At 41.2% G+C, this 17,932-nt stretch overlaps 1 protein-coding gene across 1 annotated transcript in view; it reads left to right on the forward strand.

The window, feature by feature from the left end:
* The window catches only part of sls (sallimus), a 110,701-nt gene that overhangs the window by 7,469 nt on the left and 85,300 nt on the right, over positions 1-17,932 (forward strand). Inside the window, exons 2-26 of the mRNA XM_026810800.1 lie at positions 1,086-1,128; positions 1,421-1,695; positions 1,766-1,983; positions 2,548-2,769; positions 2,990-3,324; positions 3,467-3,815; positions 4,067-4,305; positions 4,479-4,708; positions 4,789-4,932; positions 5,066-5,323; positions 5,426-5,569; positions 5,742-6,014; positions 6,130-6,675; positions 6,987-7,464; positions 7,853-8,433; positions 8,575-9,117; positions 9,381-9,635; positions 9,939-10,082; positions 10,760-11,161; positions 11,686-12,087; positions 12,426-12,648; positions 12,821-12,993; positions 13,630-13,769; positions 13,880-14,792; positions 15,112-17,813. Of these exons, the coding sequence (XP_026666601.1) occupies positions 1,086-1,128; positions 1,421-1,695; positions 1,766-1,983; positions 2,548-2,769; positions 2,990-3,324; positions 3,467-3,815; positions 4,067-4,305; positions 4,479-4,708; positions 4,789-4,932; positions 5,066-5,323; positions 5,426-5,569; positions 5,742-6,014; positions 6,130-6,675; positions 6,987-7,464; positions 7,853-8,433; positions 8,575-9,117; positions 9,381-9,635; positions 9,939-10,082; positions 10,760-11,161; positions 11,686-12,087; positions 12,426-12,648; positions 12,821-12,993; positions 13,630-13,769; positions 13,880-14,792; positions 15,112-17,813 (10,232 nt within the window). The remainder of the gene's footprint in view (positions 1-1,085; positions 1,129-1,420; positions 1,696-1,765; positions 1,984-2,547; positions 2,770-2,989; positions 3,325-3,466; positions 3,816-4,066; positions 4,306-4,478; positions 4,709-4,788; positions 4,933-5,065; positions 5,324-5,425; positions 5,570-5,741; positions 6,015-6,129; positions 6,676-6,986; positions 7,465-7,852; positions 8,434-8,574; positions 9,118-9,380; positions 9,636-9,938; positions 10,083-10,759; positions 11,162-11,685; positions 12,088-12,425; positions 12,649-12,820; positions 12,994-13,629; positions 13,770-13,879; positions 14,793-15,111; positions 17,814-17,932) is intronic.

The following is a 17,932-nucleotide window of genomic DNA, read 5'->3' on the forward strand; positions in this document are numbered from 1 at the left end:
TATAGCCAATACATCCTTATGGTGTGAAACTATTAACAGTTAAAATGTGTTATTGTTGGACTGGTAGATATCGATGTAGATCGATTTTCAGAATACGTTCAAAATTGTATGTGTGTATGTGTGTGTGTGTATATGTGGAGAGTCGAATTGAATTATCGTACACGTTGAGCACGAAAGGGAACCGATCGACTAAAATATAAAGAAATATGTAGTTGGTCTTTATTAAATATACAAACGATGTTGAAATATTCATCTGCCTTCCCTAGAAACAAATATTTTCTCTCAGTTACAGACATTCTACTAAAAGAAAAAGATACTCAGATTTTCACTTAAAAGATTGCAGTGATAAATAATCTTGTATTTTTTTTGGAATTATTTATCATATTCTTTATCTGCTATTAACGTATCAGTAGAAACTTGATTTCTTTATGTTCGAATGTAAAGAGCACCAAATGTCAATTAGCAGAATCAGATTACAGTAAGTATCCTGCGTCAACGTGTTCAATCTAAAGAATTAACTCAATTACGCGATCGGCATGCCGCGTGACGACGACAGAGAAGAAAACGGCGTCAACGGTTCGTTTCCTCGATCCGTTCTGGTCCAGTTCAGAGGAACGAGAGGAAATGTACTCGTAGAGAATACGCCGCAAGTGGAAATCGTAGTCTTCAAATAAGCAAGCAACAGGATTGCACATTTTTCTTTCGTTCGAACAATTCCCAGCCTGTCATGCGCAAATTGAAATAAAACTAATTTTTCGTACGACATAAGTCTTGTAATAGATAATCATTTCGTTCGCATCATTAGTAGAAAATATTGTCCAATAAACCTAGATGGCAATGATTATTTATTATCAGTATCATCACTGCCGGATCTTATTTCAATAATTCGTCTTCGTTCTTCTTCACTCTAATCAGAACTACTTTTATTTTTAATAATACCCTCCATTTTTATTTTCTAGCTATCAGAAAATATCATACCATACTTAATTCTCTTGCGATAACAACAAAATTGAGCGTGTATATGCGCTAATGATCTAAATGAGTTAATAATTGAAATCAAGTTTTTGCTATACTTTTTGTTGCAGTTCAAGGGGAGATTGTGATGCAGACAACGCCCACGGTACCAACGTGAGTATCTATATGTGTCATGTTTACATTGATGTAGCAACTCGCAATTTTTGTAGCAAAACACAACCTAACTTTGGTACCTAACTTTGTTTTTGATAACGGTAGGAAAATTTTTCAAAGATACCCTTCCACCCTGGAGGGGGCGGGGAGAGAGAATAGGAAGGGTGATGTGGGATTTTTACCAACTAAAACCCCTCCGGTGGCCATCCTCTTCGCTCTTAGTTTAAAATTGCCCTGTTTCTTAATAGCTCGCATAGACGATTCTACGTATGTACATAAATTTCGTATACAGATTTACCGGCAGACCCGGTGATCCATCGCCGCCGGTCTTCGAACAGATCTTCAAGAACGCCAGATTCGCGCAGGGTGGGAACGCGATTTTCGAGGGTCGCGTCCGAGGTAACCCGAAACCGAACGTGTCCTGGACGCACAAGGGTGCACCGTTGTTGGAATCATGGAAATTTCGAATGTCCTACGACGACAAGACCGGCGCAGTCACGCTTCAGATAAATCAAATCGGCCCCGGAGACGAGGGGGAATACACGTGCAGTGCTAAAAATCAGTATGGTGAGTTCTGCATTCTAAAATCAAATTAGTAATAACAGTTTACAGATATGAATAATTTTTACTTATTCAGGCGAAGCGATCTGCTCCGTTTACATCCAACCAGAGGGATTCGGGCCACCACCGCAACAACAATTGGGAGGTTTCAAAAAGGAATATGCGCAGTCTTTTCAGTCCACTGAGCAGAAGAGCCAAACAGGAACTCAAAGTTTCCAACAACGTAGTTATCAACAAACAATCGATAAACGAAGTTACGTTAACGGAACATCGACCAGCATCGAAGACTTCAAGGTACGTTCCTCCATCCACTTCGTATAATCTATTATCTATAAATTTATTAGAAGACATGAAGAAAAAGATTCTTGTCAAATAATAACATGATTCGTGTTTACTCATTGGTATACCAAAGAATGTGTTTAAAATATAAATATGAAATTTCTTTTAATATATTAACTCTAAGATAATTATTCCATTCATTCTATTGCAGTTAAATGATTAAATTTTTAATTGAATTTAATACTAATTGGCAATTAACGCACGGTTTGATTTCGATTAGACTAATTAGGAATTACAACTATTTAAATAGCTTAATTGGACGAAATTCAAATTAATGATTGCATTTGAATTCTTAATTAATGAATCTGAATTCTTAAACCTAAATTAAAAAATAAAAGTGTCGATTCAAATTTAGGAATATTAATTAAAAAATCTGCAACTCTCTTATGCATTTTTATGATATTACATATAATATGTAATAAATGGATTTCTAAAAAATATTTTTAAGTCTTAAGTTTGTTTCTTTATATTGATTTTGAGTTAATGTTTATTTACTTAAATTGAATGATCAATTTTCAGGTGGACACCTTCGAATACAGACTGTTGCGCGAAACCGAATATCGAGAGTCGATTACGCGCCGCTTCGTGGGCGAATCCGACGCGCAGATTTCGACGACGGTAGACCGTAGCCTGGGACCGGTCGCACCTCCGCAAATCACACAGAAACCGAGAAGCTCGAAGCTCGTCGAGGGATCCGATGCCGTTTTCACTGCGAAGATCTCGGGTAACCCAAAACCAAGAGTAAGTGTCGAAAGTTTTTTTACTTTCAATTTAGTAAACAGTCATGAAAAAACTACAATACCTATTATTGTGAAATAACGATTTCATGGTTAAATATTGTACTTGACTTCAAATATTGTAAACATAATATTGAAAATTGAATTAAAAATGAAATCGAATTTTTGAAGAAGTTCTCAATACTTGGACCATTGGTTAATTTATATTTAATTTTGTATTTCAGTTGACTTGGTTCAAAAACGGTCAGAGGATCCGCGATTCTCAACGCGTGGAGACGAGCTACTCGAATCAGCAAGCCACCCTGAAAATCCGAATGGCTTTGCCGGAGGACAGCGGAAATTATACCCTACTCTCTGAGAACCCTCAAGGCTGCACCGTCAGCTCCGCGTATTTGGCGATCGAGTCTACCGATCAGGTAGATCAAGCTTATCAGACTCAGCGGGAGACGGTCAAACCGCAACAAGTAGAAACAACTGGCGATGAATCTGGAAAGGTTCTACCACCGAATTTCGTTCGCACATGCACCGACCGCGATGCCACCGAAGGAAAAATGACTAGGTTCGTTCGATTTTACATAAAATCAGTTAAATAACATGTAACAAAAATAAAAAGAAATTGCAATTTTTCATTAAGTAGACACACATAATTATTTATTATAATTTCGAGAATAATAGAGTGATGTTTAAAAAATGATTTACAGGTTTGATTGTCGCGTGACGGGTCGCCCGTACCCAGAGGTGACGTGGTACATAAACGGACAGCAAGTGGCCAACGACCTGACCCACAAGATCCTCGTGAACGAATCCGGGAACAACTCGTTGATGATCACGAACGTGAGCCGCAGCGATGCTGGCGTGGTGACCTGCGTTGCCAGGAACAAGGCTGGAGAGACATCCTTCCAGTGTAATTTGAACGTGATCGAAAAGGAACAAGTGCTCGCGCCCAAATTCGTCGAACGATTCACCACAGCTACCGTCAAGGAGGGTGAACCAGTTGTTTTCATGGCACGCGCTGTTGGTACTCCCGTACCCCGTATCAGCTGGCAGAAGGTAATTCTCAAAGAATTCTTTATGCTTTCATTATATTTATATGTATATAAATATATAACGCACTTAATATATTTATTATATTTCTCCTCACATTACTATTTCTATTCACTTGCCTAAGATTACATATAAAAAGAATACATATAAATTAAATATATAAACATTTTTAGTAGAACATTACAAGAAACAAACATTATAGATTGCTTAATTGATGCTGTAAATCGAAAATTCAATTTATCAATTGTTTGGAATAGGATGGAGTGCCGTTAACACCCGGACCGGACGTTCGCATATCGACGGACGGAAGCGGAGCTTCGAGTTTGGATATACCCTACGCGAAACTGTCGGATGCAGCCTGGTACCAGTGCACGGCGCAGAACGTGGCTGGCTCGACGGCAACCAGAGCACGGCTATTCGTGGAAACACCGAAGGGAGTAGCCCCCGAACCAAGACGCCTGAATTTACCCCGACCGACGAAAATCATCGAACCAGAGTGAGCTCATTTCTTGTTTAGAGTAATAAATTAACTGCGGTATGTCAATGTAGGAAATTAAATCAAAATAGCAATTCCTTTTGTATTTTAAAAAATTAATGATCGTGCTAAATTAAATATAATACATAAGTATATTAAAAACGAACATTCAATTATAATATGAACCTTTATAGACCAGCGCCTGGCCCCGAAGTGATTTACTTGAGACATGTGGAACGTGCCAAGCCGTATCTGCCTCCACCGGAGGAAGACAGAGTCTATCCACCGCCACGTTTCATCATACCTTTGAGGGACGTCCATCAGATCGAGGGTGGACGTATTCACTTCGAGGCCAGAATCGAACCGGTGGGCGATCCCACCATGAGGGTAGAGTGGTACATCAATGGAAGAGCTCTCGAAGCAAGTAAGTAATCCCTCTACTCTTGTATCTGAAACTTAGAGTCTGATCGAATTTTGATTTTATAATTAACTTGAAAATTACAGGTTCCCGGGCGACTTCCATTTTCCGATTTGGCTTCATATCGCTCGATTTGCTTAGCATTGTTCTTCAAGATAGCGGCGAATATTTATGCCGCGTCGTAAGTTCAACCGGAGTCGCCGAATCTCGAGCTACCCTCAGCGTGACGCGTAAGTCGTTAAGAAAACATTATAGAATCAAACATTTTTTAAAAGTATCATGACTTTTACAGCCGATAATTGCCTCATCATTTTTTTATCTAAGTCATTATAAAAGTTAGTGTATTATGGATTGTTGTTTCAGCTCGCGCAACAATCGAACAGGCTAGTCAGCACCCCGACAGCCTCCAGTACATTCAACAGCTCGAGGATTACAGCAAATATCAAAGGCAGGAGAGTGTGGAGGATATCTCTTCACAGCGGCCGGCCTTCATCCGACCGCTCCAGGATCTAGGAGAACTGCAGGAGGGACGTAACGCCCATTTCGAGGCGCAACTGACCCCTGTGAGTGACCCCACGATGAAAGTGGAGTGGTTCAAGGATGGCAGGCCGATCACAGCTAGTAAGTCCCCTTCAATTCAAGAATTTCATATTTATGCAATTAAATTATTAAAAATAGAAACAAATATGAAAATGAAACAACGTCATGTTTGAATCTACTCAGGCTCAAGAATCACAACCATCTTCAACTTCGGATACGTCTCGCTCAATATATTGCACCTACGAGCTGAAGATGCGGGTTCTTACACTGTTAGAGCTGTGAACCGCTTGGGAGAGGCTATCAGCTCCGCGTCTCTCCGTGTCTTTGGTAAATACATGTAACTGAAACTCTAATCACTCAATCCTAACGCTCGAATCTAACTCGCCGAATCTAAATTAACCGCAGGTCTATGTCGAACACTAAATATATTATACCTGTATAGAAATAAATAAATAATTAACATGAATTCTCGCTAAAAAAATTAACATTTACTTCACAGCACGCACAAGCGTTACTTCAGATTTAGGAATCCCCGAGCAACAGAGGTACATCGAGGCTGCCGAGGAGTTGGAAGCTTATCAACAGGCGCTGCACCTGAGATACGTACAGGAGCAACCTGAACCGACCAGCCCACCGGAATTTAAATCCCCTATCAAGGATCAGAACAGCATACGAGAAGGCGGATATGCTCATTTCGAAGCTCGTTTAGAGCCAGTCGGTGATTCCGAACTGAGAGTTGAATGGCTCAAGGACGGACGCCCTGTAGAAGCAAGTGAGTAGCCAGAATTTAGAACTCCAAAATGCAAAATACAGTTTATTAGCATCCCTCGCATAAATAATTCGATCGCATTAAAAATAATCATACGAAAAATGAACTTGTTATCCAGGTTCACGGATCACGACATTCTTCAACTTCGGCTATGTGGCATTGACCATAAAATACGTAACGATCCACGACGTCGGCATATACACCTGCCGCGCATACAACCGCGCGGGCGAGGCCCATACAACGGCTCAACTGAGCGTGATTAGCAAAAACGACGTCATTTACGACAGTCAACATCCCACTGGACTTCAGAAGATTCAAACTCTGGAAGATTCGAGCAGATACTCGCGCCAAGTAGAGGAAGAAACGCGAGTAATTCAGGCTCCACGATTTTTAGGAAACCTAAAGGGTACCAATAAGATCGTCGAAGGTCAGCGTGCCCACTTCGAAGCTCGCGTCGAACCACAGAGCGATCTGACCATGACCATCGAATGGTACCATAATGGGAAACCCATCACTGCTGCCAATAGGATTCAAACTTATCACGACTTTGGATATGTGGCTATAGACATTCTTCAGGTCAGATCTGAAGACGCTGGGACTTACACTGTGGTTGCTAGAAATGCTCTTGGACAAGCTCAACTGTCAGCCACCATGGTTATAGAAAGTAAGTAAAAAAAAAAAATATTATTAATAGACTACAGATTTTTATACTCTTTCAAAATATATAAGTGTGCTGAATTTTGAACAGTGCACTCAATATGCAAAATCATAAAAAATATTGGAAGCAAAATGGATGCTGTGACATTTAATTTAACCGTGTCTAAATTTCATAATGCAATTCTATTTTCTAAATATTTTATTTTGCATAAAAATCTGCAGTCTAATTAATAATTTATAGCAATAGAAAATAGTCTATAATATTCCACAGATTCTCGTCTTATCACTTCTATGAATAATAATCGATTTTAATTATAGCACGTTCGGGCGTGGACACCAGCAGCATGCACCGCGCTACGTACGAGAAAACACAACGTTTGGAAGAATCAAAGTTTGTTGAGCCTCAATATCACATCGAGGAAATTTCAAAATCAAAGCCGATCTTCGTACAACCATTGAGCGATCCAAAACCAGTGAGCGAAGGCAAGAACATCCATTTGGAGTGCCGTTTGGAACCGATGGGCGATCCAACGATGAGAGTCGAGTGGTTCCAAAACGGTCGACCGGTCACCGTCGGCTCCAGATTCAGAACTTACTACGATTTCGGTTTCGTCGCATTGGATATTGTTCACTCGACGGTTATGGACTCTGGTGAATACACTGTGAGAGCCACTAATCACCTTGGCACTGCTCATACTTCAGCCTGTGTTCGAGTCATTGGCAAATCTGATATCGTCACGGAAACTCAGCACGAGCAGTCACTTGAGCAGATTCAAATGCTCGAGGACTCTTCAAGGTAACATGCCATTTTTTATGAAATCTTCAGCATATACTGATCTCATATAAATGTCCAAAATGTATTGTTCAAATTTTGATTACAAGCCCATATACAAAACTATCTTCACTTTTTTGTTTGAAATTTCTACTAATTTCAATTCTTTCAAAATTTTCTGTACACATCATTTGATAAACTACTAACACCTAAATACTAACAAAAATTTCGATCGTTTGGTTCGATTTAAAAAAAAAAGTTATTCAATTTTAAAAGGTGTTGATTTATAGACAATTACAGACACGATTCATTGACAGTTTTGTTGTTTACTGTATATTTAATTTTTATTTCCACGATTTTACTGTCGGATCAATCATGATATTGTATGTATATTAATGTGTTTGAACGGTAGATATCGAAGAACCCAACAAGAAGAGGTGACAGTGATGCAGCCGCCACAATTTACCCGACCTTTGCACAACGCAGAAACGGTTGAACTGACGAATGTCCATCTCGAATGTCGCCTTCAACCAGTCGGCGATGCCACCATGAAAGTCGAATGGTTCGTCAATGGTAGACCAGTGAAGACTGGCCACAGATTCAGACCATCCTATGAGTTCGACTACGTGGCACTCGATATCCTTGGTGTTTATCCTGACGACTCGGGCGTGTATACATGCCAAGCGAGAAATCAACTGGGTGAAGCTGTCACTTCCTGCTCAGTGCGAGTACATGCAAAGAAGGATCTGTTGTTGGAATCACAGCATCCTGAGGGTTTGGAACGGATACAGTATCTGGAGGATGCGTCCAGATATAAGAGACGCGAATTGGTCGACGAAGTAGTCAACGTTAAACCGAGATTTATCACCGCACCGAAGAACCAGGAGAATCTTCGTGAAGGACAATACGCTCACTTTGAATGCAAATTAGAACCCGTGACTGACTCCAACCTGAAGGTTGAGTGGTACAAAAACGGCCGTCCAGTCACAATAGGTAATTATCTTAAACTTATTTATTATCAATCAGAGTCTTTTCACATTATCTATAGCCTTAAAAATTAGGTCTCGATATTATTTATATAATTAATTAATAATAAATTTATAATTATTATAAATATATTTAATTTCCAATCAGGACATCGATTCCGTCCGATACACGACTTCGGTTACGTCGCTCTGGACGTCATCGACCTAATCGCCGAGGACTCTGGAACCTATACATGTCGCGCCGTCAATCTTGTTGGAAGTGACGAAGTGTCTTGCACATTGACCTGTCGTTCGACAGCGCAGGTCTTGACCGACACGCAGAACGAGCTTGGCCTCGAACGCATCCACTATTTGGAAGATCGTACTAAATACCAACGACGTGAAGATATAGAAGAAACAACCACACAGGCACCGATCTTCACCACCTCCTTAAATAATGTAGAGATCAAGGAGGGCCAGAGAGCTCACTTCGAATGCAGATTGATCCCCGTTTCCGATGCAACAATGAAAGTCGAATGGTTCCATAATAACAAACCTGTTAAAGCTGGATCTAGATTTGTCGAAACGAACAGCTTTGGCTTCGTTGCTTTGGATATTATGTACGCCTATCCTGAAGATTCTGGCACTTATACCTGTCGCGCGAAGAATATTATTGGAGAGGCGATCACCTCTGCAACTGCGGTTGTGCATTGTAAGTCTAAATTTCTAATCAATTTTAAAATACTTCGTTTCACTCACGACATAAATTATTAGAGAATAGTGTCTGGTTTCTTAGAAAAACTTACTATGGGTTGTCCGAAAATTTCGTTACGATTTTTGATGGGGTGGATTAAGATAGGTCTGAGTATAGAAAATTTAAAGGGAGCACAAACATCGGAAGAAATTTTCAAGACAACCTAATATATAATATAAATATTCATTGTTTATAATTATTTACAATTTTGTTTGGAATAGCGAAAAAGTCGATTTACACGGAAACTCAGAATGAAGAGACTCTTCAGCGAATTCATTATCTGGAAGACACTTCTCGATACCAGCGTAAGACCACGACGGAGGAAATAGTTACTCAAGCTCCAGTCTTCACTATGCCTATCAAGGATCTGAGAGTCGCCGAAAATCAAGCGGCTCACTTCGAAGCTCGTGTGATCCCCGTCGGCGATTCCAAGCTGAAAGTTGAGTGGCTGCGAAATGGAGTCCCGATAGCAGCTTGTGAGTTTCAATTTATTTATAGTTTTAATCGGAACATTTCAATTCTCCTGAATTGAATATTTTTTTTACTTAACAATAACTCGCATTTCATATTGATTTTATAATCTACTTCTGATTCGCATTTCATATTAATTTTATAATCTACTTCTGTTACGCATTACAAAATTCAAAGGATTTTAAACATATGTAAGTAAATGGAACTTAAAGAAATCATTTGACGTCTCTTTTAAAAATCCTATCAGAATCACTGTTATTAAGAAAATTTCTACCGGCAGTGTATTTAAATTAATCTTCTGCTGGCAGCGAATCGCGTGACGACGATGCACGATTTCGGTTACGTCGCTCTGAATATGAAATACGTGAATCCTGAGGACTCTGGCACGTACACTTGCCGCGCGAGGAACGACTTGGGAGAAGCAGTGACATCGGCAACGCTCTTCGTCCAATGTAAGTACAACTATGACTAGACTGCGGATTTTATGCATTTACGAGGAACTTGAGTGTACAAAAAATACAAATACTGCGTATAATGCGTAAAGAAAAGAAATTTTTATTTGAAACACATTTTTTAAACTGATACCGTAAATAATTTATTTTGCATAAAAATCCGCAGTCTAACTATAACATTTACTTTGAAGCTTCGATTTCCAGTAATCGCTTCTCGTAAGCCATGGATCAGCTTCCAAATCGTGTAGATACGGCTGCTTAAAAGTAGAACTTCCTTTTTTTGTACTTTGTGTGCAACGTACTTTTTTTTGCGAAGTAGAATATTTTTTATAGATTTTGATAAAGACGAAACGCAGGAGACCGAAATTTTTTTACATACTTCATAACACGTAGCCATGATTGTAACAGAAACATTAATATTTTTATACTTTTTTTTATACGAAACACTTTTGGTATTTATTGACATTTTATACCTTCAATTGAATTTTTCTCCGAAATTTAAAAAAAGATTCCTGACATCGAAGTAAGATGACCGATTTGGCGTGGAATGAGTCTTAATTTATCAATAAATACCACGAATGAACGCTTAACTCTTATTACCACCTTCCACCTAAACCGTATCACCGCAATTCATGACACTCTTACAACACATTGACAAACCTGTTCCCCAAACACAGCCAAGGCGGCCCTGCAATTCGAGTCGCAGCACGAGGGCGCGCTGCAGAAAATCCAGGCGCTCGAGGACACCAGCAAGTATCAACGGCACGAGGAGGAGGAGATTGTGGTCACGGAGAAACCATCGTTTACCGTCCAATTGAACGGACCTACCCATCTGGTCGAGGGTCAAAGCGCACATTATGAGTGCCGCATCGAACCCTATCCGGACCCGACCATGAAGGTCGAGTGGTTCCACAATGGCAAGCCTCTGTCAACTGGCCACAGGTACAGAACCACCTGCGACTTTGGATTCGCTGCGTTGGACGTGCTCACTGTATATGCCGAGGACTCTGGCACCTATACCTGCCAGGCCACCAATAGGCTGGGATCGGCGAAGAGCTCGATTAATCTTGACGTGAAGTGTAAGTAGTTGGAGGTGGAAAACCTGGGAAAGTTTGCGTAAGTCGAGGGAATTCGAGTAGAAGTATCGTTCAGAGCGATGAGATAATTTTTAAACATTTGATTTAGAAAATTATTAAGAAAATAGGAAGAATTGATTAAATTCATGATTAACATAGATTCCTTTGAGTTAATTTCTTAATTATCGTGGGAGATGTAATTGGAAAATTATCTTATAAGATCGATACTTTCTACGAGCGCACGGGGACAGCAGGTGGATGTAAAGCACTTTGTGTCACCTAGATACCTTGTTTTCCAACGCTTCTAGATGTCCGTGGCTTCAATACGTAGTTCCGCTTTGTAAAATTGTATACACACAGAGCGAATGACGAACCTTTTGGTGTTTAGTTGTCTCCCCGATTGTTATATTCCTATGTTCTTTTTTTTATCTTTTATTTACCGTGAGTTATGTAGATTCCCTTCTGTCCTCCAAGTGCAACACATTTGGTAAGAAGAAGTTGATAATTGAAAGCATGCCACGTTACAGCTCGCGCCTCGATTATTCGCGATACGCAGCACGAAAGCGCTCTGAAGAAGATTCAATATTTGGAGGACGATTCGCGCTATAAACGCGTGCAGGACGACGATTTGATCATCGCCGAGAAGCCGAAGTTCGGTCGCCCGTTGAAGAACATAGAACACCTGCCCGAAGGGAAGAGCGCTCATCTGGAAGCGACTCTGACGCCTGTGAACGATCCCACCATGGTGGTCGAATGGTTCAGGGATGGCAGACCTATCCCTCAGGGTCACAAGTTCAAGACCACCTACGATTTTGGCTACGTTGCCCTCGATATCCTCTATGCCTACCCGGAGGACTCCGGAACTTACATGTGCAAGGCCAGAAACGCTGTCGGCGAGGCTGTAACTACTTGCGTCATCAGCGTCGACTGTGAGTCCATTTTGCAATTAAAAATTTACAAATATAACTTTAAGAAACAAACACGATACCATGAAAACACTTATTCTATTTTTTATACTGTTATTAATAATTAAATTTGACTGAACTAATTATTATTACGTTCTTGTCAAGATAAACTCCAGGCAATAATTAAAAAAGTATATACACAATTCAGAAAAATTGTTTCACGTCCTTATTAAACTATGAATTAATTTTAGACATCTGACAGTCTCGTTTGTTATAAAATAAATTATAACCTTTCAAGCGATGTCCAAATTTATAAGTTAAAAAAAATCAGAATAAAAAAATTGTCCTTTTATGTTGAACAGCGAAACAAGGCCTCTACCTCGATACGCTAGACGCTCAGCGTTTGCAGAAGATCCGCGAATTAGAAACCGTAGAGGTGAAACAAGAGGTTGAAAAGGAGGTCGTCCACCAGAAGCCCGTATTCTTAACGCCGTTGAACAACCTGGATCATCTAAAGGAAGGTGAACACGCTCACTTGGAATGCCGCGTCGAACCAATCAACGATCCGAATTTGAAGATCGAATGGTAAGTTTGTTTAACACGAGTTAGATCTAATCAAATTTGTCCTGTTTATAATATTATTATTATTAATATGAAGTTAATATAATTATATAAATTTATAACAATATTATTAATGAAAGTTTTAATTTATTATGTTTTATTGATTGGTATTTGAGTGAATTTAATTCTGAATTAGGTTCGTAAATGGAAAGGCCGTGAAAACGGGACATCGGTTCCGCAAAACTCATGACTTCGGTTATGTGGCACTTGATATTCTCTACACTTATGCTGAAGACTCAGGTACTTACATGTGCAAGGCTACCAATTTGGCTGGCGAGGCTGTCAACACCTGCACCATCAAAGTTGGCTGTAAGTAACATGCTCCAATTTAGAAATTCATTTACCATCTATTTTCGTTTCCATCGATGATTTTATATTTTTGAACGGAGTACTTTTTAATTCCTAGCAAAATACCCAGGGTACTCCCCACCTCGATTCCTGCCCCTGAAACCTCCCACAATAATCCACAGAATGAAATGTCACGAAAACGAAGAACCACAGCAATTTTTCCCAAGAAGTTTGCCTTATCCCAAGCCCAAATTCACTTCATTTTCCGTGACATCATCTGGATGTAACGAACAAATTATGGGACCGAATAAAAATTGTGTCTGTGAGAGATATCGTTGCAAAAGCGCAGCTAATCATTATTCCAAGAGGTGTCCCAAAGACGAAACGTATTTCCCAACGAGAATAAAATCAGAGTTGTACTTTAATGATAAGAAACGAGAATTTTGTGATAAATGTAGAAAATTGAAATTTCGTAACGTTAATCGTCGTGTCACGTTCGAAGGTCCGGATCCCTGTGGGATTATACGCGTTAGAAATTATTAAGGATGTGCATTGTGTTCGCGTTAAAAGAAGAATAAACTCTTTGGTTAATACCGATCGTAATTTACTTGATTTGTTACTGATGGGATTATTGGTGACGTTTAATATCTTTTTTAGCTCGCCGCAGCATTCTCTTAGATACTCAGCATCCTGATGGCCTCGAGAAGATTCGTGAGCTCGAGGCTCAAGGTCGCCCAGCACGTTTAGAAGTTGAAGAACCACCAGTTACACCGCCCAGATTCGTTACCGAACTCAGGGTAAGTTTGTTTAAATATTACACATTAAATTAATGATTAGATATTAATATTATTAGTAAACCACGGGTTTTTATGCGAAATAAATATTTATGATATGAGTTTATGTTCAGGGTACCACTGAAGTATATGAAGGGCAAACAGCTCACTTCGAGTGTCAAATCGAGCCCCTTCACGACGCCAACCTACGTATCGAGTTCTTCCACAATGGCAAGCCGTTACCATCGGCGTCTAGGTTCCACGTGACGTTCGACTTCGGGTACGTGGCTCTGGACATCGGCCACGCGGTACCCGAAGACGCAGGACAATATTCTGTGCGAGCGATCAACGCACTTGGCCAATGTGTCTCCTCGATAGAACTAAAAGTTATTCCTCGAGACAACATCATTCTCGACTCGCAAAGACCCGAAGGTCTGGACAAGATCCGCGAGTTGGAATCGCAGCAACCGTGGAAGAGACCGGAAGTGCCGGAACCACAGACTAGGCAGAGGCCAGTCTTCACTCAACCGTTGCAAAACATTGACGCGATTCCCGAGGGACACACCGCTCACTTCGAATGCAGATTAATCCCTGTAGGCGATCCTACAATGAAGGTGGAATGGTTCAGAAACGAGATCCCGCTTGAAACCAGCTCGAGAATCACGAAAGTTCACGACTTCGGATATGTATCGTTGGACATTAGTCATGTGAGAGAGGAAGACGAGGGTGTATACATGTGTCGTGCCACCAATGCTCTTGGTGAAGCAGTCACGACTGCTTCGATGAAGATACGAAGCAAGGCTAGTATCCAAATGGACACGCAACACCCTGAAGCGCAACGCAAGATTGCACAGCTTGAGGCTGACAAGCCGCAGCGTCCGGAAGAACCGGAGAAAACGTTCGACAAACCAATTTTCACGCAGCTGTTGACTGGTCCCACGGAACTTTGGGAAGGTCAACTGGCAAGATACGAGTGCAGGGTTGTTCCTGTCGGTGATCCTAATTTGAGATTCGAGTGGTACGTGAATGGACGCGAACTTAAGATGGGTAAGGATCAAATTTATCTTGAAATAATTATATTGTTTCACCAGTTTAGTTATCGTGTGGCACTGCAGGATTGTAGAATTTTCAATTGATTCATTATTATTAATTCCTTAATTAAGAATTGAAATTCAAACGTTATTTTCAATTTAGAATTCTAACACAAGAGAGTACTTAAGAACTGAAATTTAGTCATGCACATACATATATTTAATTATAATTTAGTAAAGACTGGAGTCAAATAGATTTTGTAGTACAACACGAGAGTGAGATTATTTATTTTAAAATTATACTTGATATCAAAATTGTGACGTTTCAATTACAGGATCTCGGTTCCACATGAATCACGATTTCGGCTACGTGACTCTGGACATCCTAAAAGTAATCACCGAGGACTCCGGTGTGTACACCTGCAGGGCGATCAACAAAGCCGGCGAGGCAGTATCCTCGATATCCTTGAAAGTAAAAGCGCGCTCAGCCATCGACGCCGACAGTCTGCAACCAGACGCATGGCAAAAGATCCAATTGAAGGAAGCAGAAATGAACAAAGTACCAGAAATGTTCGTCGACACGACACCTCAACAAGCTCCAGTCTTCACCAAGCATCTCGAAAGTTACGACAAACTCGTGGAAGGTCAACACGTTTATCTGGAAGCTCAAGTAGAGCCAAGAGCAGACCCGAACCTGCGAGTAGAATGGTTTAAAAACGGAGTGTCTCTCCAAACGGGAACCAGATTACGTAGCACGTTCGACTTCGGTCTAGTCACTTTATCGATCAACGGCTTGAGAGCCGACGACTCGGCAATTTACACTTGCAAAGCTACGAACCTTTTAGGAGAAGCTGTGTCCACCTGCAGCTTGAAGATTGTCGATCGCCACTGGTTGCTCGGGGATACTCTTCATCCAGACGCTTTGCCGAAAATCGATGCCCTGGAGCAGCCCCATGTGACCACGACCGACCAACCAGAGCCCACTTACGAGGAACCGGTGTTCATCACTCACTTGAACAACGTCGAGTGTTTGGAAGGTGACAACGTACACTTCGAGTGCAACGTAGAACCGTCGAAAGACCCGACGATGAAGATTGAATGGTTCATCAACGGAAAACCACTGCCAACTGGTGCTAGATTCAAATCCACCTACGATTTCGGCTACGTCGCTCTAGACATCAATCACGCGTACGAAGAAGACTCAGGAGTGGTTATCGTCAAGGCTACGAACTCGAAGGGATCGGCTCAGACGTCCGGCACTCTGAAATGTACCAGCAAACAAAACATATACTTGCAAACGCAACATCCTCAAGGAGAGGCTGGCTTGGAGAAAGTAAAGGAAGCGGAAGATGCTTATTTGTCTAAAATGAGAAGACCAGATGCCGGGCCAGAACAAGAATATCCAAAACCAATCTGGACTGTACCTCTGCAGCCAGAGTTCAAACTTGGCGAGTCCGAGCCTCTTCACTTGGAAGGTCAAGTGGAACCCAAGGATGACCCGAACTTGAAGATCGAGTGGTATTTCAATGGCAAAGCCTTGGAGCATGGATCGAGATTCAAAATGACTAGCGATTTCGGATTTGTCACTTTGGACCTGACTGATGTGTACGAGCGGGACTCTGGGATTTATACTTGCAAAGCTTACAATAAAGCAGGAGAAGCATTCACTTCGACTACTATTTACTGCTCGACGAAGGAGAATATTATTGAGAGGTCTCAACATCCGAAGGGCAAGGAAGGTCTCGAGGCAATCCAAGATCTCGAAGAATCCTTGAAACGAGCTCCGGGAGCTGCGCCAGAGAGCGAAGAGGGTCATCCACCTGTATTTACATCTCAATTTGAGAACCTGACCAACTTGTCTGAAGGAGAGATCGCTCACTTCGAAGCCTCCCTTACACCAACTGGCGATCAGACCATGGTCGTCGAATGGTTCTACAACGGCAAGGCTTTAGAGGCCAGTCATCGTACGAGAACAGTCTACGCTTTCGGTATGGTCGTTCTCGAGGTGCTCGGAACCAAGATAGAGGACTCCGGTACTTATTCCTGCAGAGCCACCAACAAATGGGGTCAGGCTGAGATCAGCGTACAACTAGAATGCGTGGACAAGTCTAAAGGACAAAAGCCCAAATTTACGACACACATACAATCATTGGAAGGTCTTAAAGACGGTCAATCAGCGCACTTCGAGTGCACGTTGATTCCTGTCGGCGATCCTCATATGAAAGTAGAATGGTTCCATAATGGTCAACCGCTCAGACACTCTTCTAGATTCAAGATGGTGTCCGATTTTGGATTTGTTGTAATGGACATTGCTGGAGTGATGGCCCACGATACTGGAGAATACGTGTGCAAAGCTAGCAACAAATTTGGTGAAGATTACACCAAGGCTACTCTGAAGTGCTTTGGGAAGAGTGGAGTGTACCTCGATTCGTTGCAGCCTGACTCTCTTGCGAGGATTAGAGAACTGGAGAGTTTTGGTGGTGAACAGCCAACCACGCCGACTACTCCAGTTGCCGAGCCGCCGAAATTCATCACCCAAATCGTTGACATCACGAAACTGGTGGAGGGACAATCGGCGCACTTCGAGGCCAGACTTACGCCTGTGACCGATCCAGACTTGAAGGTCGAATGGTACTACAACGGCAAGAAGCTGCCGCATGGACACAGATACAGAACCTTCCACGATTTTGGTATAGTCATCTTGGATATATTGTACTGTTACGAAGAGAACTCTGGAGTATACGAGTGCAGAGCATTCAATAAATACGGGGAAGATAGTACGAAGGCGACGTTGAAGTGCTACTCGAAATCGAGTCTCATTTTGGAGTCACAGCTTCCAAAGGGAATGGAAGGTGGCTTGGAAAAAATCCAGACTTTAGAAGATTCTATGATTCGTACGAAGGATGAGAAGGTTGTTGAGGAACGTGGCAAAGCTCCGATGTTCACTGTACCATTGAGTAATATAGATGGTCTTCGCGAGGGCGAGAGCGCGCATTTCGAAGCTAGGCTTACACCCACTGACGATCCAAAACTAAAGGTAATTATAATTCACTGTCACTAATGAATACAAAAATTTGATAAACATTTCAAATTAATAACCATGAAACACTCTCTTATTTAAGAAAACGAGAGAGAGAACACAAAATAAATTCACTT

The sequence above is a fragment of the Ceratina calcarata genome, unplaced genomic scaffold, assembly GCF_001652005.2.
Source record: "Ceratina calcarata isolate Rehan_Ccalc_2016 unplaced genomic scaffold, ASM165200v1 scaffold110.2, whole genome shotgun sequence".
NCBI lineage: Eukaryota > Metazoa > Arthropoda > Insecta > Hymenoptera > Apidae > Ceratina > Ceratina calcarata.